The following is a 21,440-nucleotide window of genomic DNA, read 5'->3' as shown; positions in this document are numbered from 1 at the left end:
CAAAAAACGCACATTTTCACATTTGCTCAAATAATGGCTCTCTTCTTTTGAGGTTTTTGTTGCACTGCTTGCAAAAAATTTAACCAATTTAACACACACACATTCTTTGAAATATATTTAATTGAATTAATGATAAATTATGAATTTTAAGTTGCAATTTTATGTACAATTCTAAGAAATAAAACAAAGCTTTCAATTACGTGTTATACTTGTTCCTTGAAATGTAAGCAAAATTACTGAATAGTGAACTGTCAATACGGCGAAGAAAGATAAACACAAAAGTTGAATACAGTAATAACCCAACAAATCAAAATGGTAAGGTCTTATATACATTTGAGTTACTTTACATAGGACTCCGTTTCGGATCGAAGGTTGAAAGTATTAACAAAATACGTCCATATAACGAAAATTTGGAATAAAAAATTGCAACGGAAAATACGTCCATATAACGAAAAATTGCTTTCAAATACGTTATAAAAAAGAGGGAAAACTATTAACAAAAAGATACGTCCATATAACGAAGAAATAAGCCAGCAACTATTCCAGCTTTGGAAGACAACATTTCCGAAGAAATTCGGGCTATTCCGGCCGAAATGCTCGAAAAAGTTGCCCAAAATTGGACTTTCCGAATGGACCACCTAAGACGCAGCCGCGGTTTATCAGCATTTAAATGAAATTATCTTCAAAAAGTAAATGTCATGAACCAATCTAACGTTTCAAATAAAGAACCGATGAGATTTTGCAAATTTTATGCGTTTTTTTTTAAAAAAAAGTTATAAAGCTCTTAAAAAAATCACCCGATATTAACAAAATACGTCCATATAACGAAAATTGGGAATAAAAAATTGCGCGATTCGAAAATACGTCCATATAACGAAAATTTGGAATAAAAAATTGAAAGTATTAACAAAATACGTCCATATAACGAAAATTTGGAATAAAAAATCGCGCAATTTTTTATTCCAAATTTTCGTTATATGGACGTATTTTCGAATCTTGCAATTTTTTATTCCAAATTTTCGTTATATGGACGTATTTTGTTAATACTTTCAACCTTCGATCCGAAACGAGTCCTATGTAAAGTAACCCAAATGTATATAAGACCTACCATTTTGATTTGTTGGGTTATTACTGTATTCCTTTTGTGCTTATTTTCTTCGCCGTTTGACAGTTCATATTCAGTAATTTTGCTTACATTTCAAGGAACAGTATAACACGTAATTGAAAGCTGTTTTATTTATTAAATTGTACATAAAATTGCAACTTAAAATTCATAATTTATCATTAATTCAATTAAATATATTTCAAAGAATGTGTGTGTGCTAAATTGGTTAAATCGCGCAATTTTTTATTCCAAATTTTCGTTATATGGACGTATTTTGTTAATACTTTCAACCTTCGATCCGAAACGAGTCCTATGTAAAGTAACCCAAATGTATATAAGACCTACCATTTTGATTTGTTGGGTTATTACTGTATTCCTTTTGTGCTTATTTTCTTCGCCGTTTGACAGTTCATATTCAGTAATTTTGCTTACATTTCAAGGAACAGTATAACACGTAATTGAAAGCTGTTTTATTTCTTAAATTGTACATAAAATTGCAACTTAAAATTCATAATTTATCATTAATTCAGTTAAATATATTTCAAAGAATGTGTGTGTGTTAAATTGGTTAAATTTTTTGCAAGCAGTGCAACAAAAACCTCAAAAGAAGAGAGCCATTATTTGAGCAAATGTGAAAATGTGCGTTTTTTGCTTACTTATATCTAAAAAACAAATTAACATTTAACAATAAATTTACATTTAAACCAAAGTTTAATTCATTGGCTATCCGTGCTATATAAATTTAAAAAAATCCGTGCACGCATTTAAGAGGAATAAGCAATGAAAATGAGATACTAAAGTAAACCCAATCCGTCCTAATTGGAGTGGCAAATCAGTTGTTGAAGCCACAGAACAATCTTCACCAAATTTACTTATAGGCAAAACCCTGGCAAGATAAATGTCTTCCAATCAGAGTTTGAGTGCAATTCATCAACAAATTTGTCCAAAAGAGCTTAATTAAAGCAGTTTCAGGAGATTGAGACCGTGATAAATTGTGAAATACGTCTTTAAAAAGATTTCATGGGCGAAAACGACATATCGAGCGAAATTAACGCATGGGCCAAGGAACTAGAGACAGACCGCAGAATAAGGCTAAGCAACTCCTTCTTACGTTTCTTCGAAACGCTACTTTAGCAAAACGTAAGTCTGGCCATATGTGAAATGAGCGAAAGCGGAATAATTGAACCATCAGTGAGTCCTTGGAATTCAAGAAAGATTGCAAGATGAGGTTTTGTGTGGATTATAAAGGGTTGGATGACGTAACGAAGAAATACAGTTTTATCCATTACCTAGAAACGATGGTCTCGTTAGCAGGCACAAAATGGTTCTCAACACTTCATTTGAAAAGTGGTGATGACAAAGAAAATACGGCTTACAGCGTTCGAGATAGTCTATGGCAATTTGCCGTAATGCCCGTTGGATTATGTAACACTCTTGCTACCTTTGAGAGACTTATGGACCAGATGTTAAAAGCACTGAAAGACTTGTTTAGTATACCTCGACGATATCATCGTGTTGAGTAAAAGCTTCGATGAACACCTTAAGAACTTGGAAGAACCCGAAGAAGTGTTTCCTTTTCAAAAAGGAAGTAAGGTACTTAAAACACAAGGTGACAACGAAGGGTATCTGCACAGGTAATGAAAGGAGCAGTAAAAGATTGGCCTACTCCTAAAAATCTATATGAATTGCGGAGTTTCCTTAGACTGTGTCTATATTATCCATGATTCGTTGAAATTTTGGCAGCTTAGTTAGTAGTCTACTTGAATTCATGAAGAAACGGTCTTTGAGTGGAATATAGAACAGGTATGGTTTTACAAACTCTGAAGAATCGGTTAATTACTTCGCCAATGTTGGCATACATGGTCCCAAGATCGTCGTCGGAATGCAGTAGGAGGTAAGCACGGTAGATTGAGAGACTCTCTAAAAATATGACTTTATAGAACATCGGAAGGGTAGTAGTCATGTAGTTTGAAGTGCAAAAATTCCGCTAAAAATGTTCTATTACAAATGTCCGATCAATGACAATAACATCATACTGGGATTCGGAGGTACTACGAAAATGTCAGCAAGAAGATTCAGATTTTAAAAGTGTAATACATGGAGTGGAGGTGAACGATTGGTCAACAAGGGAAGAAATAGCTGCAGAAAGCCCAGTCGCAAAAGCATATTGGGCACGATGGACTTGTTTAAAGTTGGAGTCTAGATGCAATGGCATATGGGAACGCGAAGATGGACAAACTTCCCTAGATCTGATGATTGTTCCGAATGTAAGAATTGCGAGTTTCTAACGAACTGCACAACGGTCCAAAGACACATGTTTGTAACTAAATACTTGGAGAAAATAAAAAAAAGTTTTTGTTGAGTTGGTTGTCGGTAATCAATTAAGGAGTGGATGGCCAATTGTGCGGTATTAGCCGTTGCCAATACGTAAAGGACTATAAATATTCCTCAGAACCTTTTCTCGAAAACTCGTAGCGCCGACTCAACAGATGTTGTCATCGTTCATGCCTTTGCACCATATAGCAGAACGTGGATCATGAGTGACTTGTACAGTTTACCGTGCGATTCTGTACTGTGATACAGTTTGAAGTCTCTAAATTTGAGATTTTAAGTTAGAGACAATTTTTGAGACTTGAGACAATTTGGCTATTCTGTAAGTTACAGTCACAAAATCTATCTATAGTTAAATGTATAGTTATGTTTCATTTGTTTTAATAATTCACACACTGTCGCACTAAGTACCTCGGATAAACAAGAAAATGCACATGAGAACCAAGTTTAAGACACATTTAATTTGCAATCGAAATTATTCGTGGTTCACAAGGAATATTCCAAAGGAAAAAATAAGGCCACTCATATGTATATAAAATCAATGACAAGATCAACGGCGATCAGACGGAGATCCAATTTATGTATCGATGCGGTAGCGAAGAGGACCGGGTGATGACGACGGGGCGCAATGTGTCCGCGAATGTGTGTATGGCGAAAGTTGATGGTCGAAATGCTTAGAACGAAATGTGTCTGCTTCCCGCTCTCCATCCTTTTTGATGAGTGGGTGCTTAGGTATGGTGAGTTGTGTTGGTGTCATCAGCTATGGTGAAGTAAGTGTACGGTGCCATCAGATGTGGTGTATTATGCTCTCTTGGTAAGGTGCGCCAGTTTTTCCCAGGTAGAGTAGGGGGATGCTTAACTCATTTAAACATCCTGGGCCCCCTAGGCGAATATTTTGCCTAGTATTGCGTATGTACATGATGTTGCATGTATTTCGGCGTACTGCTGGTAGAGTTGCCGAGGGCGCAGAATACATGCTGTAAATCCTGAAAGTCGCTTTGGTTTCAAACATAATATTTTGTATTTATTTACTTTTAGGCGTGTATGGCTACGAACTATATTTTGCGGGTTTACAATTTCTTATTTTATTGATTTGGTATACCGGAAATGTATTCTTTGTCTTTTATGAAATGGTTTGCATTTTATTTATTCTTTGAAGAATAGTATCTCCACGCCTGATCTAGAAGGATCTTGCGAGGGAGTGGCCGTGAATAGAGACGGCTTCGATTCGTGGAGTAGATAATTTCCATAACTCACCATATGAGGAGCGCTTGGGCAGATGCGATAAAAGCGACCTTTTGTAAGAGTAGGTGCGTCCATGTATCGCACTAGGAGTATGGTGATCCCTTAACTTCCTTTTTTATTTTATTTATTTTTGAAAATTTAAACCTCTATGGGGCAATATTGTATAAAATTTGTCGATTTTTCGACTTTTGGAGACAATTTTGTTATACTCGTATTTTATATTTAAGTGCGTATGCACTAATGTGGCGTTTAGTAGCACATAACTTGAGATTTTTTAAGCATGATTTTTGTATCATTATTGGCAAAAGCCATCCTGCGGGTCGAAGGTTTTATGCGCTTTTAATATATCGACTGTCAGAGGTAACTCTGATTTTGTTTTTATACCAATTTGTGGAGTATTGGAAAATTCTGGCTCTAGTGGTAGTCGTACGACGTTCCGGCCATTATTTGATCCAGTAGTTGTGGCTTTAGAGAAGTGCTCACAATACTGATCTCTTATAGTTTTGTTTGCTAATGGAAGTTTCTTTAATTTTTTGCGATTTACTTAATTGTGAATTAAGGTTTTTGTTCTCAATCTGAGCTGGTCTGGTGGTAACTGATTCTATAACTAGTCCATTTTGTGCTTCTGCCGCAGCGTTTGAACTTTTGTGCCATTGAGCAACATGGTGTCTCTTGGCAATTTTTCAAATTTTGTTTTTCGGGATTTGCTTTTGCAATTATTCCCGTGGTTCTTTGTGTATAAGCGCTTCTTTGGGGTGAGATAGGATATCGGCTGTAATGAAGCATTGAATTGTGTCTTTTGTGACAATATAAGTAATTATATTTGCTTTTGCAATTTTTAAAATTGTGTGTATAGGACAAGCAGTTTGTACAGAGTCTTCTTGATCTGACAAAGTTGTTCCTTTCGTTAATATTTAATTTCTTAAACTTCTCGCAAGTTTTAAGCTTATGCCCTCTTGTGCATAGTTCGCATGACGTATGTTTTCTTTGTTCGGATGTAAACGATTGTGTTTTGTTAAAAATTTTGTTTGATTTGCTTTTGCTTTTAGCTTGGGGTCTATTTAAGCTTCCATTTTGGTCGTGCTTAATAATCTTAGTTTTGATTATTTTTTCTTCTAACCTTTCCGCAATTTCATATTGGGTGGTGAGAAAATCTTTCATTTGTTGCCACGTTGGGCACTTTTTTCGTGATGAGAGCGATTGCTCCCATAGAAGTAACGACTTTTCTGGTAATGCGGCGGTACAAATGTTTACCAGAATTGGGTCCCAGCTGTCTGTGGGAATATTTAGTGTCGATTGAATCGACAAACAATTTGAAACAGTGGACTTTAGTTTGATGAATTCTACACTTGTTCCTTTCTTAATTTTTGGCAAGTTCATTAGTGTCGTTACTTGCTTATCGAGCAGTATTCTGTCGTTTTCATATCTAGCTTTTAGAGCCTACCAAGCCAAATTGAAATTGTCGTCATTTAATGCGAACTGTTTGACTATTTCGCCTGCTTGACCTTTAGTTTTGTATCTGAGGTCATACAATTTTTGCGCATGTGATAGTTGAGGATGGTTTATGTGTACACGGCCGTGAACATGTCCCGGAAGGATGGCCATTCTTCATAACCTCCACAGAATGTTTCTGTGTCACATGCGGGCACCTCGAGGTAGATGCCTGAACTTGCCTGTTGACTGTATATTTGTGGTAGCTCTACTCTACTGTGGAGAGTAGGTGCAAATGCTTTAATGAGCTTTAGTTGATCGGAGATCATAGCTTTTGTTTCTTCGTACTGGTCTAAGCAGTTTTCGTAAATATCGTAAGCCGATGATTTAAAATTTTGTGGTAGATCTGAACTGTCAGAATCTACTATGGCGTCATGAGCCGCTTGGAGGCGAGTCCAAAAATTGTTGAGATTTATAATTTTGATTTCTAGTAACGATTCCGAGTTTTCGTGAATCGGTGAAGAGGCAAATCTAGTGCAGTACCTTGTTAAACTGTCACTTTCTGTAATAAATCTAGCTACCTGTTTTGAGCGTGTAGCTGCAGGTGTACTTCGGTTTTTGTTATTGTCCATTATTTTGGTTGTATGTAGAAATATTTTTTTTAAATGAAATAAAGGTTTCTCAGTGTGACTGAATACTTTTTTAAGTATATAAACGTTTTTTTTTTGTTTTTCGTAAAAGACGGGTTATTTGTTTTATTAATACCGTTGCTTAATTACTTGCTATTTAAATTTATTTTTATTTTAATTTTATTTTATATGATTTGTTTTAAACCGCAATTTAATTTTTAAGTATTTTCTATATACGTATATAGGCACACCCTAATAATTGACTTGTATGTACTTGTTTTTGTGCAATTGAGAGCTCGTCAAAGAGATCAATATGCACTGTACATAAATATGCACGAATTGTTTGTTATGCTATGTTCGTAAGCAATTGAGAGCTCGTTAGAGAAATCAATTACCTTTTTGTCCACAATCCTGCTTGCTTTTGTTTGGCAAAGAACAAGAGGTATTGCTGGATAATTACAAATGTGGATTGAACTTTTGGTTTTTTTGAGATTTTGTGTTTTGCGTCACAGGCAGATTTTGCCGTATGTTTGTATGTAAAATTATGTATGATTACTTTAGTTTGCTCTCTTTTCTTGCTATATTTTTGATTTGCCTTCGCTTTTTTGTTTTGACTTTCTCCTGCTTATTGCATTATTGAGCATAAGGGGTATTGGCCGGAAATAAATAGATAATTGAATTTGTTTTGATTTTTGTGTTTGTTAAATATATGTACATATGTGTTTGAATACACAAAGCTAAGTATAGAAGGCAGTGAATCTTTATTTACTAATAATATTTATATGCAAAATAAAGTCGTAACTTATAACAGTTCGGTATATTAAATTTTTTAAACCGTTTGGTTTCTTCTTTTTTACTTATTATTACAGTTTTTGTTCTAAAAAACTGCAATCTTTATCATACATAAATGCATCATGAAAAAAGTGGAAAGTAAACGATACGACTTGGAGGATGGAGTCATATGTAGAAGTTCACGCAAGTGAGAAAGTTCTCTGATCGCCATTCACTTGGGAGTGCCCAGAAACGATTCTTTTTTTTTTACATATGACTCAAGCAGCTCACTACTTCCGGTCTTTGACCAAGTATCCTCTGGGTAGCCTAAGAACATCCGTTCGAAGGCGAGCTAAAGTGAGAAGGCGAAACATCCCCTCCGCAGGGTTGTGCGCTGGGTTTCGGACCCGCCACGTAAAAAATCTAACCAATGAAAACCCAAAGGTGATCTAGTGACCGATGCCCAGAGCATAGTTAAATTATGGAGGGAACACTTCTCCAGCCTGCTGAATGGCAGTGAACGCACAACACCAGGAGAAGCAGAACCCGATTCCCCAATCGATGACGATGGAGCAGACGTTCCATTATCCAACCCAATAGCAATTGCCCGCCTGAAGAACAACAACGCGGCAGGAGCCGACGGATTGCCGGCCGAGCTATTCAAACACGGCGGAGAAGAACTGATAGGGTGCATGCATCAGCTTCTTTGTAAAATATGGTCGGACGAAAGCATGCCCAACGATTGGAATTTAAGTGTGCTATGCCCAATCCATAAAAAAGGAGACCCCACAATCTGCGCCAACTACCGTGGGATTAGCCTCCTCAACATCGCATATAAGGTTCTATCGAGCGTATTCTGTGAAAGATTAAAGCCCACCGTCAACAAACTTATTGGACCTTATCAGTGTGGCTTCAGACCTGGAGAATCAACAAATCAACAACCGACCAGATATTCACCATGCGCCAAATCTTGGAAAAGACCCGTGAAAGGAGAATCGACGCACACCACCTCTTCATCGATTTCAAAGCTGCTTTCGACAGCACGAAAAGGAGCTGCCTTTATGCCGCGATGTCTGAATTTGGTATCCCCGCAAAACTAATACGGCTGTGTAAGCTGACGTTGAGCAACACCAAAAGCTCCGTCAGAATCGGGAAGGACCTCTCCGAGCCGTTCGATACCAAACGAGGTTTCAGACAAGGCGACCCCCTATCGTGCGACTTTTTCAACCTGCTTCTGGAGAAAATAGTTCGAGCCGCAGAACTAAATAGAGAAGGTACCATCTTCTATAAGAGTGTACAGCTACTGGCGTATGCCGATGATATTGATATCATCGGCCTTAACACCCGCGCCGTTAGTTCTGCTTTCTTCAGACTGGACAAGGAAGCAAAACAAATGGGTCTGACAGTGAACGAGGGCAAGACGAAATATCTCCTGTCATCAAACAAACAGTCGTCGCGCTCGCGACTTGGCACTCACGTTACTGTTGACAGTCATAACTTTGAAGTTGTAGATAATTTCGTCTATCTTGGAACCAAGCCTTGGACCGAAAACCTTGGACCGAAAAGAAGAAACGACTGGCGCGCTGTTGTTAACTCGGCTATAATCGCGTAAGCGGTGTTTTCGTAGGCACCTTTTGTTTTCATTAGCTCTGGGCTTTCATTTTATCAAGAGTCTTACATTAAAATATTGTCAAGTGAACATGAAATTAGTTTATTTCTGGATGTGAAGGTAAATTGGCCTAAATTTTTCAATGATACCAATTCAAATTTTCATGGTGATACAGACTTGCCGTTCTGTCCGCATCACTATGAAAATTTCATTGCTTTATTTAATATCATTTCAAGATATTTTTTCTCAAATTACAGTTTGTAAATAATGAATTTGCTTATATATTACAGGCCCATCCTGATACCAAAATTTACAACTTTGATAAATATGATGGATGGTCTAGTTTGGAAAATACTTGGAGGCAAGTTCTAGAGTTTCGTAGTTTTTTGGAGGTAATTGGAAGGAAATATCCCGATGGTATCAACGTAGTAGGCATGATTTCTATATGTTTTCTCTATTTAATGTTTGCAATTATATCTTTGATATTTTTTTATTCAGGGTACTCTCAAGGGGGACTTATAGCTCGGGCTGCTATTCAAACTCTTCCTTTTCATAAAATTAATAATTTCATTTCACTTTCATCACCACAAGCTGGTCAATTTGGAGGTAAATTTATATAAAAAGCCATTGCCATTACAAAATACAATATTACTTTCAGCGAATTTTTTGCATCTTGTATTTCCGGATTTGGCAGCAAATACTGCGTATGAGCTTTTTTATTCAAAAATTGGGCAGCACATATCGATAGCGAATTATTGGAATGATCCTTTAGAGCAAGATTTATACTATAAATTTAGCAAATTTTTGCCAATAATAAATAATGAAATACGAACATATAATTCTAGCCAGTACAAAAACACTTTACTTCGTTTGAATAAAATGATTTTAATAGGAGGTCCAAATGATGGCGTAATTTCCCCTTGGGAATCTAGGTTAGTAAGTCAATCCGATTGTAATGAATTGAATAATTTATTAGTGATTTCTTACAGTCACTTTGGATATTTTAACACAACATTGAATGTAATACCTCTACACAAGCGACCAATATACATTGAAGATGCAATTGGTTTGAAATATCTCGAAAATAATGGCAAATTAGTAATAATCATCAAGCCATTTGTCCATCATCTTACATGGCATACAAATCGACACGTCATACAAGAAGTAATTATTCCATACTTGGATTAAATATTTTATTTGGTCTTGTGCAATTCAATAAAAAACCTAATTTTGTACATAAAATCTATTTACGAAATGCATGAATATTTATTAGTTAACATATTCTATATGATTTGATCCGGTTCTGGGTAATATTTTGCGCACGTTGTAGATCATGTTTATTAGTTCGCCGCTCAGTTCGCATTCTGATAAATTTTCTGAAGTTTTTTAGTCTCCCAAAATATCAAGTTATCATTTCTTCTTTACTTTGCTTTCTACAATTCACTTCTACTTTCTGCTTTCAACGCGTTATCCATGCACTACAATGATCCGCATCTATTTGAAAGGCATGTAACTACTACCAAATAGGTTTACCTTAATACACAAGTGCATTTAACAAAAATTTTTACGTCTGAATGTTCTGCAAGTAACTAAGTTTCATTGGAAATGCATCAATGTTTTTAAGTCTTTCTCTTTTCTTAAGATCATTAACTTTCTGACGGATTTAGATGATTGCAAAATAAAATAAATGGTTAAAAACGAATAAGTGAAGTGTTAGTGGATATAAAAGTTAAAAATACAAGTGTAAAATTCATTATAAATCGGAGAAACACGCATTTTAAATAGTTGAATTTTTGAACTTTAAATGCAAATATCTCAAAAACCATAAGTCAGCGGAAACTATATACATATAGTATGTATATATTCCTGATCTCTAGGGCATCCTCTGTGCGTACATACCCATTTTAACCATGAAATCGGGGGATGTTATTCTAAATCGCAGTCGACGGCTTATACCGCATATATACATATTTTTTTTTTTTGGTTTTGTTTTTTTTTTTTTAGTTACCGGAGGGGGAATCTTCGAAAGATACCGTCCTGTTTCAGACGGCATGCACGATTCATCCTACACGCGCATGTGCAGCCATTGTTACCAAGTGCGGTAGGATGCTTACGTACTAAACCTTAACTCCGTCTCCTCTAGCTATTTATTTTTCCTTGCGGGACCGCCGCTAGGCATTTCTTCACAAGGCTCTCGATCTATAAATTTACCAACTCCATGTGGATCACCGGTCTAAAATCACTGTCTAAAAAGACCACTCAAACCCATCGTCATGTCCATATTTGTGTAAGTACTCTCTGAAGCAACCGTGCGCAGTCAGGAACTGCGTCAAATAATAGTCCGTTTCTCCGTGTTGTCTCTCTACCCACATTTGCACGTTTCTGATCAACGTGTGTGTACATCTACCTTTTGTTGTTTCTTCCCATCGTTTTTGTCACTCATTAAGGTTGGTTTGCCTTTCTTGCTGTTTTTCTTGATTATTTAGTCGTCTGCCCGCGTTTTTCGCTTTGTCATACATTCTTTTTAGCTCCATTGCTATAATATCTGGAGGCATGATACCTGAAATAATTCCAGCCGCTTTGTGTGACACAGTCCGGAGAAGCGAACGTTACCCTGATTGCACTTAACCGAACTACTGCTTTTGCCGCATTCGCATACGTTTTGTGCAGCAATGCTGGTCCCCATACGGGTGCGGCGTACATTAGAACTGATTGGCTAACTTTTGTCAGAAGAGCGCGTCTTTCTGACTAGATTCACCTATGTTGGCCATGATTCTACTTAATGCAGCCATCACCTTTGCTGCTTTCTCACAGGCTTTCGTGATGTGGGCCCGATAATTTAGCCTCGCGTCAGAAATTACACCCAGGTATTTCAACGACTGTTGCGTTGGGATATTGTATCCATCAATGTTGAGCGTAGTCGCCTCTAGTTTTTTCCTACTCGTTATCAGCACCGCTTCGATTTTTTGGCTTGCTAACTGGAGCTTTGCTTTCGTGAGTCATTCTTTTATTTTAATCGCCGCGTGGTTGCACAGGTACTCTATCTGGCTTATTTCTTTTGCCACTACCGTGACTGCTATATCATCAGCGTACCCGATTATCTGTATTTCTTTGGGCAATGGGAGTCGTAGCACACCGTCATACAAAACATTCCACAGTAGCGGCCCTAGTACAGAGCCTTGTGGTACACCGCCTGTTATCATGTAGTTTTTAGGACCTTCTTATGTATCATATAGCAGTAATCTGTCGGAGAGGTAGCTGGATATGATCCTCAGCAGGTAGAGTGGTGTCTTCTTTTGTTTCAGGGCTTCCATGATGTGCGGGCAATAGGCCGAGTTGATGGCATTTTTTACGTCGAACGTCACTACCGCGCAGTATTCTTTGGAGCTATATAACCACCTGGTTCCTTCAATAGCCTTGCTTGCGACCTCCGTTACCTTTTTTATAGCGTCTATTGTTGACCTGTGTCTTCGAAAGCCATATTGGTTTTCGGCTAAGCCCGGCGGCTCTCTTTCTAGATGTTGCTCTAGCCGCAGGCAGATAATACGCTCCAGTATTTTCCTTATTGTGTCCAGCATACATAGTGGTCGGTAGGAACCTGGCTCCCCTGCTGGTTTATTTGGCTTTTTTATAAGCACTAGCCGCTGTGTGTGTCCAGATATTAGGGAATACTCTCTCTCATAAACATCGTGTATAAACTCCCGTAAAGGGGGTGGGTTTATATTTAATAGCCAGTTTTAGGGGCTTATTCGGGATGCCATCTAGGCCTGATGCTTTACTATTAGCGAATCTCTCTGCTGCTTCTATGGCTTCTTGGTCAGTGACTGGCGGTGCGTTTGTAGCTTCAGATTCTTTTATTTGCTGCCTTTGTAGCAATTGCGTCGGAAAAAGAGTTTGGAAAACCGTCTTTAATAAACTAGGGCATGTAAGCGCTTGTTCTTTATAGTCTTTAATCTTTGACCGGACGATTTTATATGCATCTTCCCACGGGTTTTCTTCGAGCTTGTTGCAGAGCTCTTTAAAACAACAGGCTTTGCTGTTCTTTATTGCTTTCTTGAGTTCATTTCGCTTTCGTTTAAAGCGCTCGTTTAGCATTGTGAAATCCGCCGTTTGTCGTCCCCTTTGACACTGGCGCCTCGCTTTGTAGCAATTACTTCTTAGAGCTTCAATACCCTCATTCAACCAGTTTGCGGGTTTCCTGTATACGTATATCGGAAAACATGTGAGTTATTTCAATAAAATTGAGGAAAAATGTTTTTCTAACAACGGTGCACCTTTGCTGCTAAATGGATAAAATCGGGTGAGACCTTGCCTTAGACCCAATATAACCAACCTGATGCACCTGAAGATTATTTCTGGTTTTTATACTGACAAAAGTGTGAAATGTTTCATTACACCCAAAATTAGCGCTTCCTTACTTGCTTATACCGCATATATACATATATCGGAAAACATTTGAGTTATTTCAATAAAATTGAGGAACATTCACCGTCGAACTGTCATCGTAACCGGTTTCTTTTCGCTCTGTGCTTATTGAGTTTGTTAAAACGGTATAACGGTTTGTTCTGCGTTTATATTACGCTCGTGCTTTGTTTGTGAATTAATTTTTTATCGTTTTATATCTTTTCAATCACTTAATTTCTTAATTTGTTAAACTAAAATTCGCGTTTACTATGGCCCCTGGGGCCACCAAATTAGGGGATAATAGGTTTTCCCTATTATCTCCAATAATGAAAAAGAAAAGAAAAAAACCAAATCCGATTCCGTTAGACCAATTTCCAGAATTACCAGTCTCAAACACGGACGATCCAAAATTTTTGGTCATGTCATCGCTGGACGACAACAAGCCACTTAATTCGTTATCATGCTTCGCTACGTATAAAGGTATTCAAGCAATCAGTAAGGAAGTAAGTAAAGTTACTGAGCTACGTGATGGTAGCCTACTGCTCTTTGTTAATAACAACAAAACAGCTAGCAAATTTCTTTCTGCAAAAATTTTACCTGGCGGAGGTCATATCAATGTCAAGCTTCATAATACTTTGAATACGGTTAAAGGCACCATATACGCCCCATTCCTGAATAACTTATCAGAAGAAGATATTGTTGATGGTCTTAAGGAGCAGGGTGTTTCTGCTGTACATAAGTTTTCACGAATTGCTGACGGCTCCCGTAATCCTACGGGTGTAGTTTTATTAACTTTTGATAAATACAAACTTCCTGAAAGAATTGATGTTGCCTGGAGGAACCTCACTGTCCGTCCGTATTACCCTAATCCTTGCCCTAAATATCAACAATCCAAAGAAATATTAAAAATTAAAACTATTTATAAATGTAGTATGCGTGAAGCTGTTACCAAGTATAAAATTCAATTTTCTCATACAACTTCTAATGCAAACTCTTTTGCCTCTATAGCTAAAATTTCTAACAATACTAATCAAATCAATAATGAAACAACACCTAATAACAAATCCAACAATCCTACCAAAACTAATCTAACAACAACTACAGACATCAATTCATCTAAACAATCCCTTCCAACCCATCCTACCCCCTCTTCTGTCACTTCTCCTTCCCCTCTCTTTTCCCCTTTATCCATCTCTGACTCTCCTCTCAATATCCTTTCCTCCTGTCCTATCACACCCTCCCCCACCCTCTCCTGCTCGCAAGATCCTCTTGCATTACCCAATTTTCCTTCTTACAATGAAGACATTTAGTTTAAATAAAATATTCGTAGCTTAACTTTTTTCTTTTATAAGTTTACATATGATATGATTACACTTCTTCAATGGAACATTAACGGTTATGTTAATAATTATATTAACTTAGAGTTACTTATGGGATCGTACAATCCATCTATTATCCTGTTGAATGAAACTCACCTATCTTATAATGCCTCAGCTTTTACCCTAGGGCTTATGTGGGATATTTTATTAATCTCCCACATAACACCACCAACAAGCAGGGAGTTGCCATCCTAGTTAAAAGAAATCTACCTCACGTATTACTTCCCATACCCCTTTCAATTTTTTCTTCTGTAGCTATTGAGATCCTCGCCCCCTATAAAATTTCAATCATCTGTGCTTATTCCCCTCCTGATCAATCATTTTCTACTACTGAATTTTTAAATCTTATTCCTTCCGGTTCAAATCCTTTTATCTTGTGTGGTGACTTCAATGCTTGGAGTCCCCTTTGGGGCTCTGCTTCGGCTAACTCCAAGGGACGTAGCATTGAGGATGCCTTACTAAGATCCAACTGCATTGTTTTAAATGATGGTTCCCCCACCCATTTTTCCACTCACTCTACCTTCACTAATATTGATCTTTCCATATGTTCTGCCTCCCTCTCCTCAAAATATCCTGGTGTTGTATTGATGATCTCCATGGCAGTGATCATTTTCCCATCCTTTCCAAAATATCTACTTCTCGCCCTCATTCATTTTTTAAGCCCAGGATTCGGTTTAAAACTGATTCGGCTGATTGGGATAGGTTTGAAGAAGCCTGTTTTTCGCATTCACGTTATTTCCCCTTTTCTTCCAATATAAATCAAGAGGCTTCTAGAATCCAAAAAATTATACGTTCTGCTTCTAACTATTCTTTTCCCCTTTCTTCTTCTAAACCAGTCAAGCTTGCTCCTCTTTGGTGGAATAATGAGCTTTCTGCACTAAGAAATCTGAAACAGATCGCATGGCATCAATTTAAACGTTTACGTTCTAGTGCAAACTTAATAGCTTACAAAAAATCCAATGCACTTTTTCGCCATAAAGCTAAGGCTGCTAAGGTTCATTGTTTCCAAGAATTTACGAATAATATCACTTCTTCTTCGGATTCTAGAAAAATCTGGACTGATATGAAAAGACTGGCTGGTTTATCACCTTCTTCTCCTATCACTTATTTAAATACTCCTCGGGGCACTCTACTATATCCCAAAGATATAGCCTTAGAGTTTGCCACCCACTTTTCCAATATTTCTTTGGACTCCAATTTCTCTTCTGATTTTTCCTCTAGTAAACTTTCTTCTCTTTGCTCTCCTTACCTTCCTCCTTCCACCTTATCTCAATCAGCTGAATATTTAGATGCCGATATATCTGAACTTGATCTCGTCAGTCAAGGGCAAAACTCCTGGCATTGATAAAATCTCTTACCTTATCATCAAGCACCTTCCTCCATTCCTTATATCCCGTCTAGTCAAACTTTACAATAGTATTTTTCTCAGTGGCAACTACCCTGTCCTCTGGAAGACTAGCGCGATTATTCCTATTTTAAAACCTGGTAAACCTCCTGGTGTGGTCAGCAGTTATCGTCCCATTTCCCTTCTTCCTTGCCTTAGGTAAATTGATTGAAAAGATTATTGCTACTAGACTCGCCTGGTATGCTCAATCTAATAATCTCATTTCGCACAACCAAGTTGCGTTCAAGAGGGGGCAGGGTACGTTGGATGCTCTCCTGCACCTTGATCACTTTATCTCTGATACTCTGTCCCACAAAAATCATGTTTCTATTCTTTCTTTAGATTTCCTAAAAGCATTTGACAGGATTGGGATTCATGTAGTGTTAAGACAGCTTAGTAGGTGGAGAGTGGGTTCTCGTATTTTTAACTTTGTCAAATCTTTCCTATCCAACCGTAAATTAAGTGTTATCATATCCAATGTTTCATCCTCTGTTCTACCATTAGATAATGGTACCCCACAAGGGTCACCGCTCTCGGTGATCCTATTTACTATTGCATTTGATGAAATCAGTACCATTCTATCAGATTTTGTTACTATCCGGCATCAGATTTATGCTGATGATTTAATTTTATTCTCAAAAACTTCAAATTTGACTTCAGTAACAATTACTTTCTCTGAAATTTTATTGCGTCTTTCTCGTTGGTCCTCTACTTCAGGCACATCAATATCTTTTCCTAAATCGAAACTTTTTCATATTTGTAAAAAACATCAATGTACTATCCCAACGCTCACATTTGATAATACAAACATTTTGTGTACAGATAGTATTAAGTTCCTTGGTATTGTATTAGACTCTAAGTATACATTTAAGAAACATTGTCAGTATATAAGAAAAAGACTTTTTGTTAATTTAAATATTATTAAATACCTCTCATGTAAGCGCTCACTCATCGGCTCGGCTTTACTGGTCAACGTCACTAAAGCCCTCATCTCATCTGTAATTAATTATGGCTTGGAAATTTATGGACATCATTCTAAGAATCATCTAAAGATGCTTGCTGCGCCCTATCATTCTTCAGTTCGTTGTTCTCTTCGAGTGTTTCCAACATCGCCAATTAAAAACATACTGACGGAAACTGGCCTACCTTCTCTAAAAGATGCAGTGGAAGATAGCTTAAATAAGCTTTATTCAAAACTCATACTCAGCACGAACTTTACTATAAAAAAGGACTTTCAATCATCACTTTGCAGAAAGAGGTCTCCTAAAATACCGTCTTCTATTTTTAAAAGTGCTTTGTTTGCTAAAACCAATGAGTTGCCGCTTAAAATATTGCTGCCTTGCAGTAAATATATTCCACCGTGGAAAGTAAATGAATCTTCTTTTATTAGTGATCTTACTTTTCTTCGCAAATCCATCACTCCAAGCACTGTGTATAAATCTCGATTTTTGGAATTATCTGCGCACTTCAAATCTTTTGGTTGGCAGTTTATATATACTGATGGCTCCAAATCGTCGCATACATCTTTTGCTGTAGTTGATGATAACCAACAAAGAATATCGTATGGTTTATTATTTCCATTTTGTTCAATTTTTACCGCTGAAGCTACGGGTATTCTCAAAGCTGTCCAGTATGCCCAACAAAACCTTGGTAAATTCATCATCTGTACAGATAGTCTATCGTGTTTTCAAGCTTTAAAAAACCGCAGTAACTACAATGACGTCATTATTGGCATTAGATCGCTGTTGTTTTCGTTAGCACATAGACTAAAAATAATGTGGATACCCGGTCACTCTGGAATCATTGGAAATACTTTTGCGGACTCGGTGGCTAAGGAGGTGTGCATCACTCCAACAACTACATCTGCCTTGTTTGTTAAGAGTGATATAAAACGGCTTATTATTCAACAAAGATCCACTAAATTGGCGCTTGATTGGATGAATTACAGACACCACTACTCTAGAATAAATTCAAATCGTATCAAACCATCCTTTCCGTCATCGCTTTCATCTAATTATATCATTCCATATATCAGACTTCGCATTGGCCACTCCATTATCACACACGCTCACATACTAAATGGCACTCAGATCAACCAATGCCCATTTTGTGATTCAGATTTAAATCTATTGCATCTTCTGCAACATTGTCCAGCACTTCAAACTCATAGACTGTCAAACTTCAATAATACTGATCCAATAATTTTATTGATGGATCCCTCAAGCAACAACATTTCGAAAATCTACAACTTTTTGAAAGACAGCGACCTTCTTCGACGCATATAACATAACCAGTCGGCCGATAGCCCATGATGCTAGTGCTGCGTATTTTCTTAAGTTTGTATAATAATTGTATTATTATGTAAGCTTTTATAAAAATAAAAAAAATAAAAAAAAAAATTGAGGAAACATTTTTTTCTAACAACGGTGCATCTTTTCTGCTAAATGGATCAAATCGGGTGAGACCTTGCTATGGACCCAATATAATCAACCTGATGCACCTGAAATTTATTTCTGGTTTTGATCCTGACAAAAGTATGAAATGTTCCATTACACTCTAAATTAGCGCTTCCTTACCTTATTGATAATGCTATGTCTCAATCTAAGGATCTATGTAGGAGCTACTTATAGTATGTACATCTTTTATCTTTTATTATTTTTATTTTTTACCGAAGTGGAAAGTGTGTTATTTCAATTTTTGTGGATAATTCATTTAATTTTTATACCATTGAACCAACGTGATTTTTTTATATTTTTGCAACCTGTTGCTACACAGTAAAATAGTTTTGTTCACCTAACGGTTGTACGTATAACATAATAGCGGATTCTGTAACCAGTCTCTAGTCTCTATTTGAGACATTTTGAGGTAAAGTCTCAATTTGTGACTATTTGCTATTTATTAAACAGTCTCTAGCGTTAGTCTCAAAATATTGACTCAAATTTGAGACCTGATAGTTAGCAGGTCACAAAACTAAAAAATAGAGATCATCTTAGATATTAATCGATTGTCGTTTTTTATAATGTGGAACAACTCCAACACGAAAAGGTTAAAAATAAATCAATTTTACATAAATTTCGTAAATATTATGAAACAAAGTCAACATATATTTTTATTGATAATTATGTTTTTTGGCTATGTTATAGAAAATTGAATATTTGCATATTTATTTTCATTCAAGTGTAAAAACATCTCTAAATAATGAAATGTAATAGATTTTGTGACTGTCACTTACAGAATAGCAAAATCGTCTCAAGTCTCAAAAATTGCCTCTAACTTAAAATCTCAAATTTAGAGACTTGAGACTGTATCACAGTATATAATCGCTCGCTGAAACTAAGCGAGATAGATATAGGGTTATGTATATAAAAATGATCAAGATGGTGAGAAAGGCTGAAATTGGATTGACTGTCTGTTCACCCGTCCATCCGTGCAAGTGGTACCTTGAGTAAAAATTGATTATCTTGATGAAATTGGGTATGCTGGTTTCTTGGTACAAATCAAATGACGTAGATGGCCGTAATCGGAACCCAAGACGTTTTGAGGGAAGCTCTGTTACCGGCTTATATCTCAATTTTCCGGCTTGGAAAAATTACCCTACAAGGTGCGTTCCAAAGTAAACATAAACAAAACGGAACAAATGGTTTTTTCAGCAAAATCAATTTATTTTATTCAAAATAGTATCCTTCTGCTTCAATACAGCTTTTTGCATGGTCCAAAAATATATCGAACAAGTGTTTTAGTTCGTTGGCCGGTATGGCCACCAGTCTGCCGGTGCAAGCTTTCCTTTCATAGGCAAATGCATTTTTCCGAAAAGGAAGAAGTCGCACGGTGCCCTATCAGGTGAATACAGGGAGTGGTTAATGGTTAAAATGTAATTTTTGGTCAAATAGTTGTCCTTCGAATGTTAGATTCTGAACAATTTTTGGTCGTCAGTCAATTTGTGCAGAACAAACTGTGCTTACACCTTTCGTAAGCGCAAATGTTCAGTAAAAATGCGATAAGTCGATGATTTAGAGATGTTCAATTCCATTTCCATGAATTTCAATGATGATTTCGGCTGATCATTTATGTTCTCATGACCACTTTGAAAACGTTGAAACCACTCATGCACTCTGTTACGGGATAGGCAATCATCGCCATAAACTTGTTTCATCAATTGAAACGTTTCGGTAAAAGTTTTACCAATTTAAAAAAATTTAATATTGGCTATTTGTTCGAAGCTCATTTTCGCACCGTTAACACAAACATACGGACACTTAAAACGCAATAACTTCACTTCCAATCAGTGGAATGTCATGAAATTCTCTCTGGACAATCGATAAAGATTCTAACGCACCAGTCGACATATAGATGGCGCGACCAGGGGGCGCTAGATTCAAAAACTCCAGTTTACCTTGTATATTGTCAAAAGTGTGCTCAATAATGACAAAAGTCCGAATAAAATTACTCAATCCACATTTAAGGAATTAATTTGCTTGCGCTAAATTATACAAAGAATACTTATAAGTGCTTCGGATTCATAATTGTCAGAGAAAAGAAAGCAAAGATTCATAAGTATTGTGAATTCATAACCGATCACTTGAGTATTGGTTCATACAAGCCAAAACTCTGTCTCTCATAATTGTAAGGGAGCAGTAATCACACTTGTACCAGTGATCTGCAGTGAATACTTGGCTTGTGATTGTACTCTCATATTCATGAATCACCCCCATTGTTCACTCATACTTGTTCTCACTAAAAATATTATATTCTCACAATCACATGGCTTGCTGGTGTAATAATGAGTGTGAATATGTTTCACAATCACTTATCGCTCACACTTGGCTTGGCTTGGTTCTCTGTATGTATAGATGAGTTGAAAGGCTCATGAATACATTCACTAATAAGTGGCTCATTGTTTATTCATGAATATATTCACAAATTCCGTGCCTATTCAAAATTTATTTTATATCTACGCGGAGGGATTGTAGTGACTACAAAACTGAAGTGCGGAACACAATGACAGCGACAGACTGCAGCAGCACGACAGTGAACTGAAAACGTCGTTGTGCATCTTACTAGATGTACATTTTGAGAAGCAACAACAACACAATGGCCGGCTTGTACACAAAACAACCCAGTTGCCCATTTTGTATGTATACAATTTCGTTGT

At 36.8% G+C, this 21,440-nt stretch overlaps 1 protein-coding gene across 3 annotated transcripts in view; it reads left to right on the top strand.

The window, feature by feature from the left end:
* Nucleotides 1-10,398, top strand: part of LOC120781377 (lysosomal thioesterase PPT2 homolog) — a 76,396-nt gene extending 65,998 nt beyond the window's left edge. Inside the window, exons 2-5 of one of the 3 annotated variants that reach the window (XM_040113581.1) lie at nt 9,412-9,553; nt 9,620-9,727; nt 9,780-10,053; nt 10,111-10,398. In XM_040113581.1, coding sequence (XP_039969515.1) covers nt 9,412-9,553; nt 9,620-9,727; nt 9,780-10,053; nt 10,111-10,309 — 723 coding nt within the window. In that variant the 3' untranslated portion in view covers nt 10,310-10,398. Of the gene's footprint in view, nt 1-9,411; nt 9,554-9,619; nt 9,728-9,779; nt 10,054-10,110 lie in introns of those variants that run through there. The other 2 variants (XM_040113585.1, XM_040113583.1) reach the window with 2 other exon arrangements.
* The last annotated feature ends 11,042 nt before the right edge of the window (nt 10,399-21,440 follow it).

This window comes from Bactrocera tryoni, unplaced genomic scaffold (assembly GCF_016617805.1).
Source record: "Bactrocera tryoni isolate S06 unplaced genomic scaffold, CSIRO_BtryS06_freeze2 scaffold_7, whole genome shotgun sequence".
NCBI lineage: Eukaryota > Metazoa > Arthropoda > Insecta > Diptera > Tephritidae > Bactrocera > Bactrocera tryoni.
This window is presented reverse-complemented; position numbering and strand designations above follow the sequence as displayed.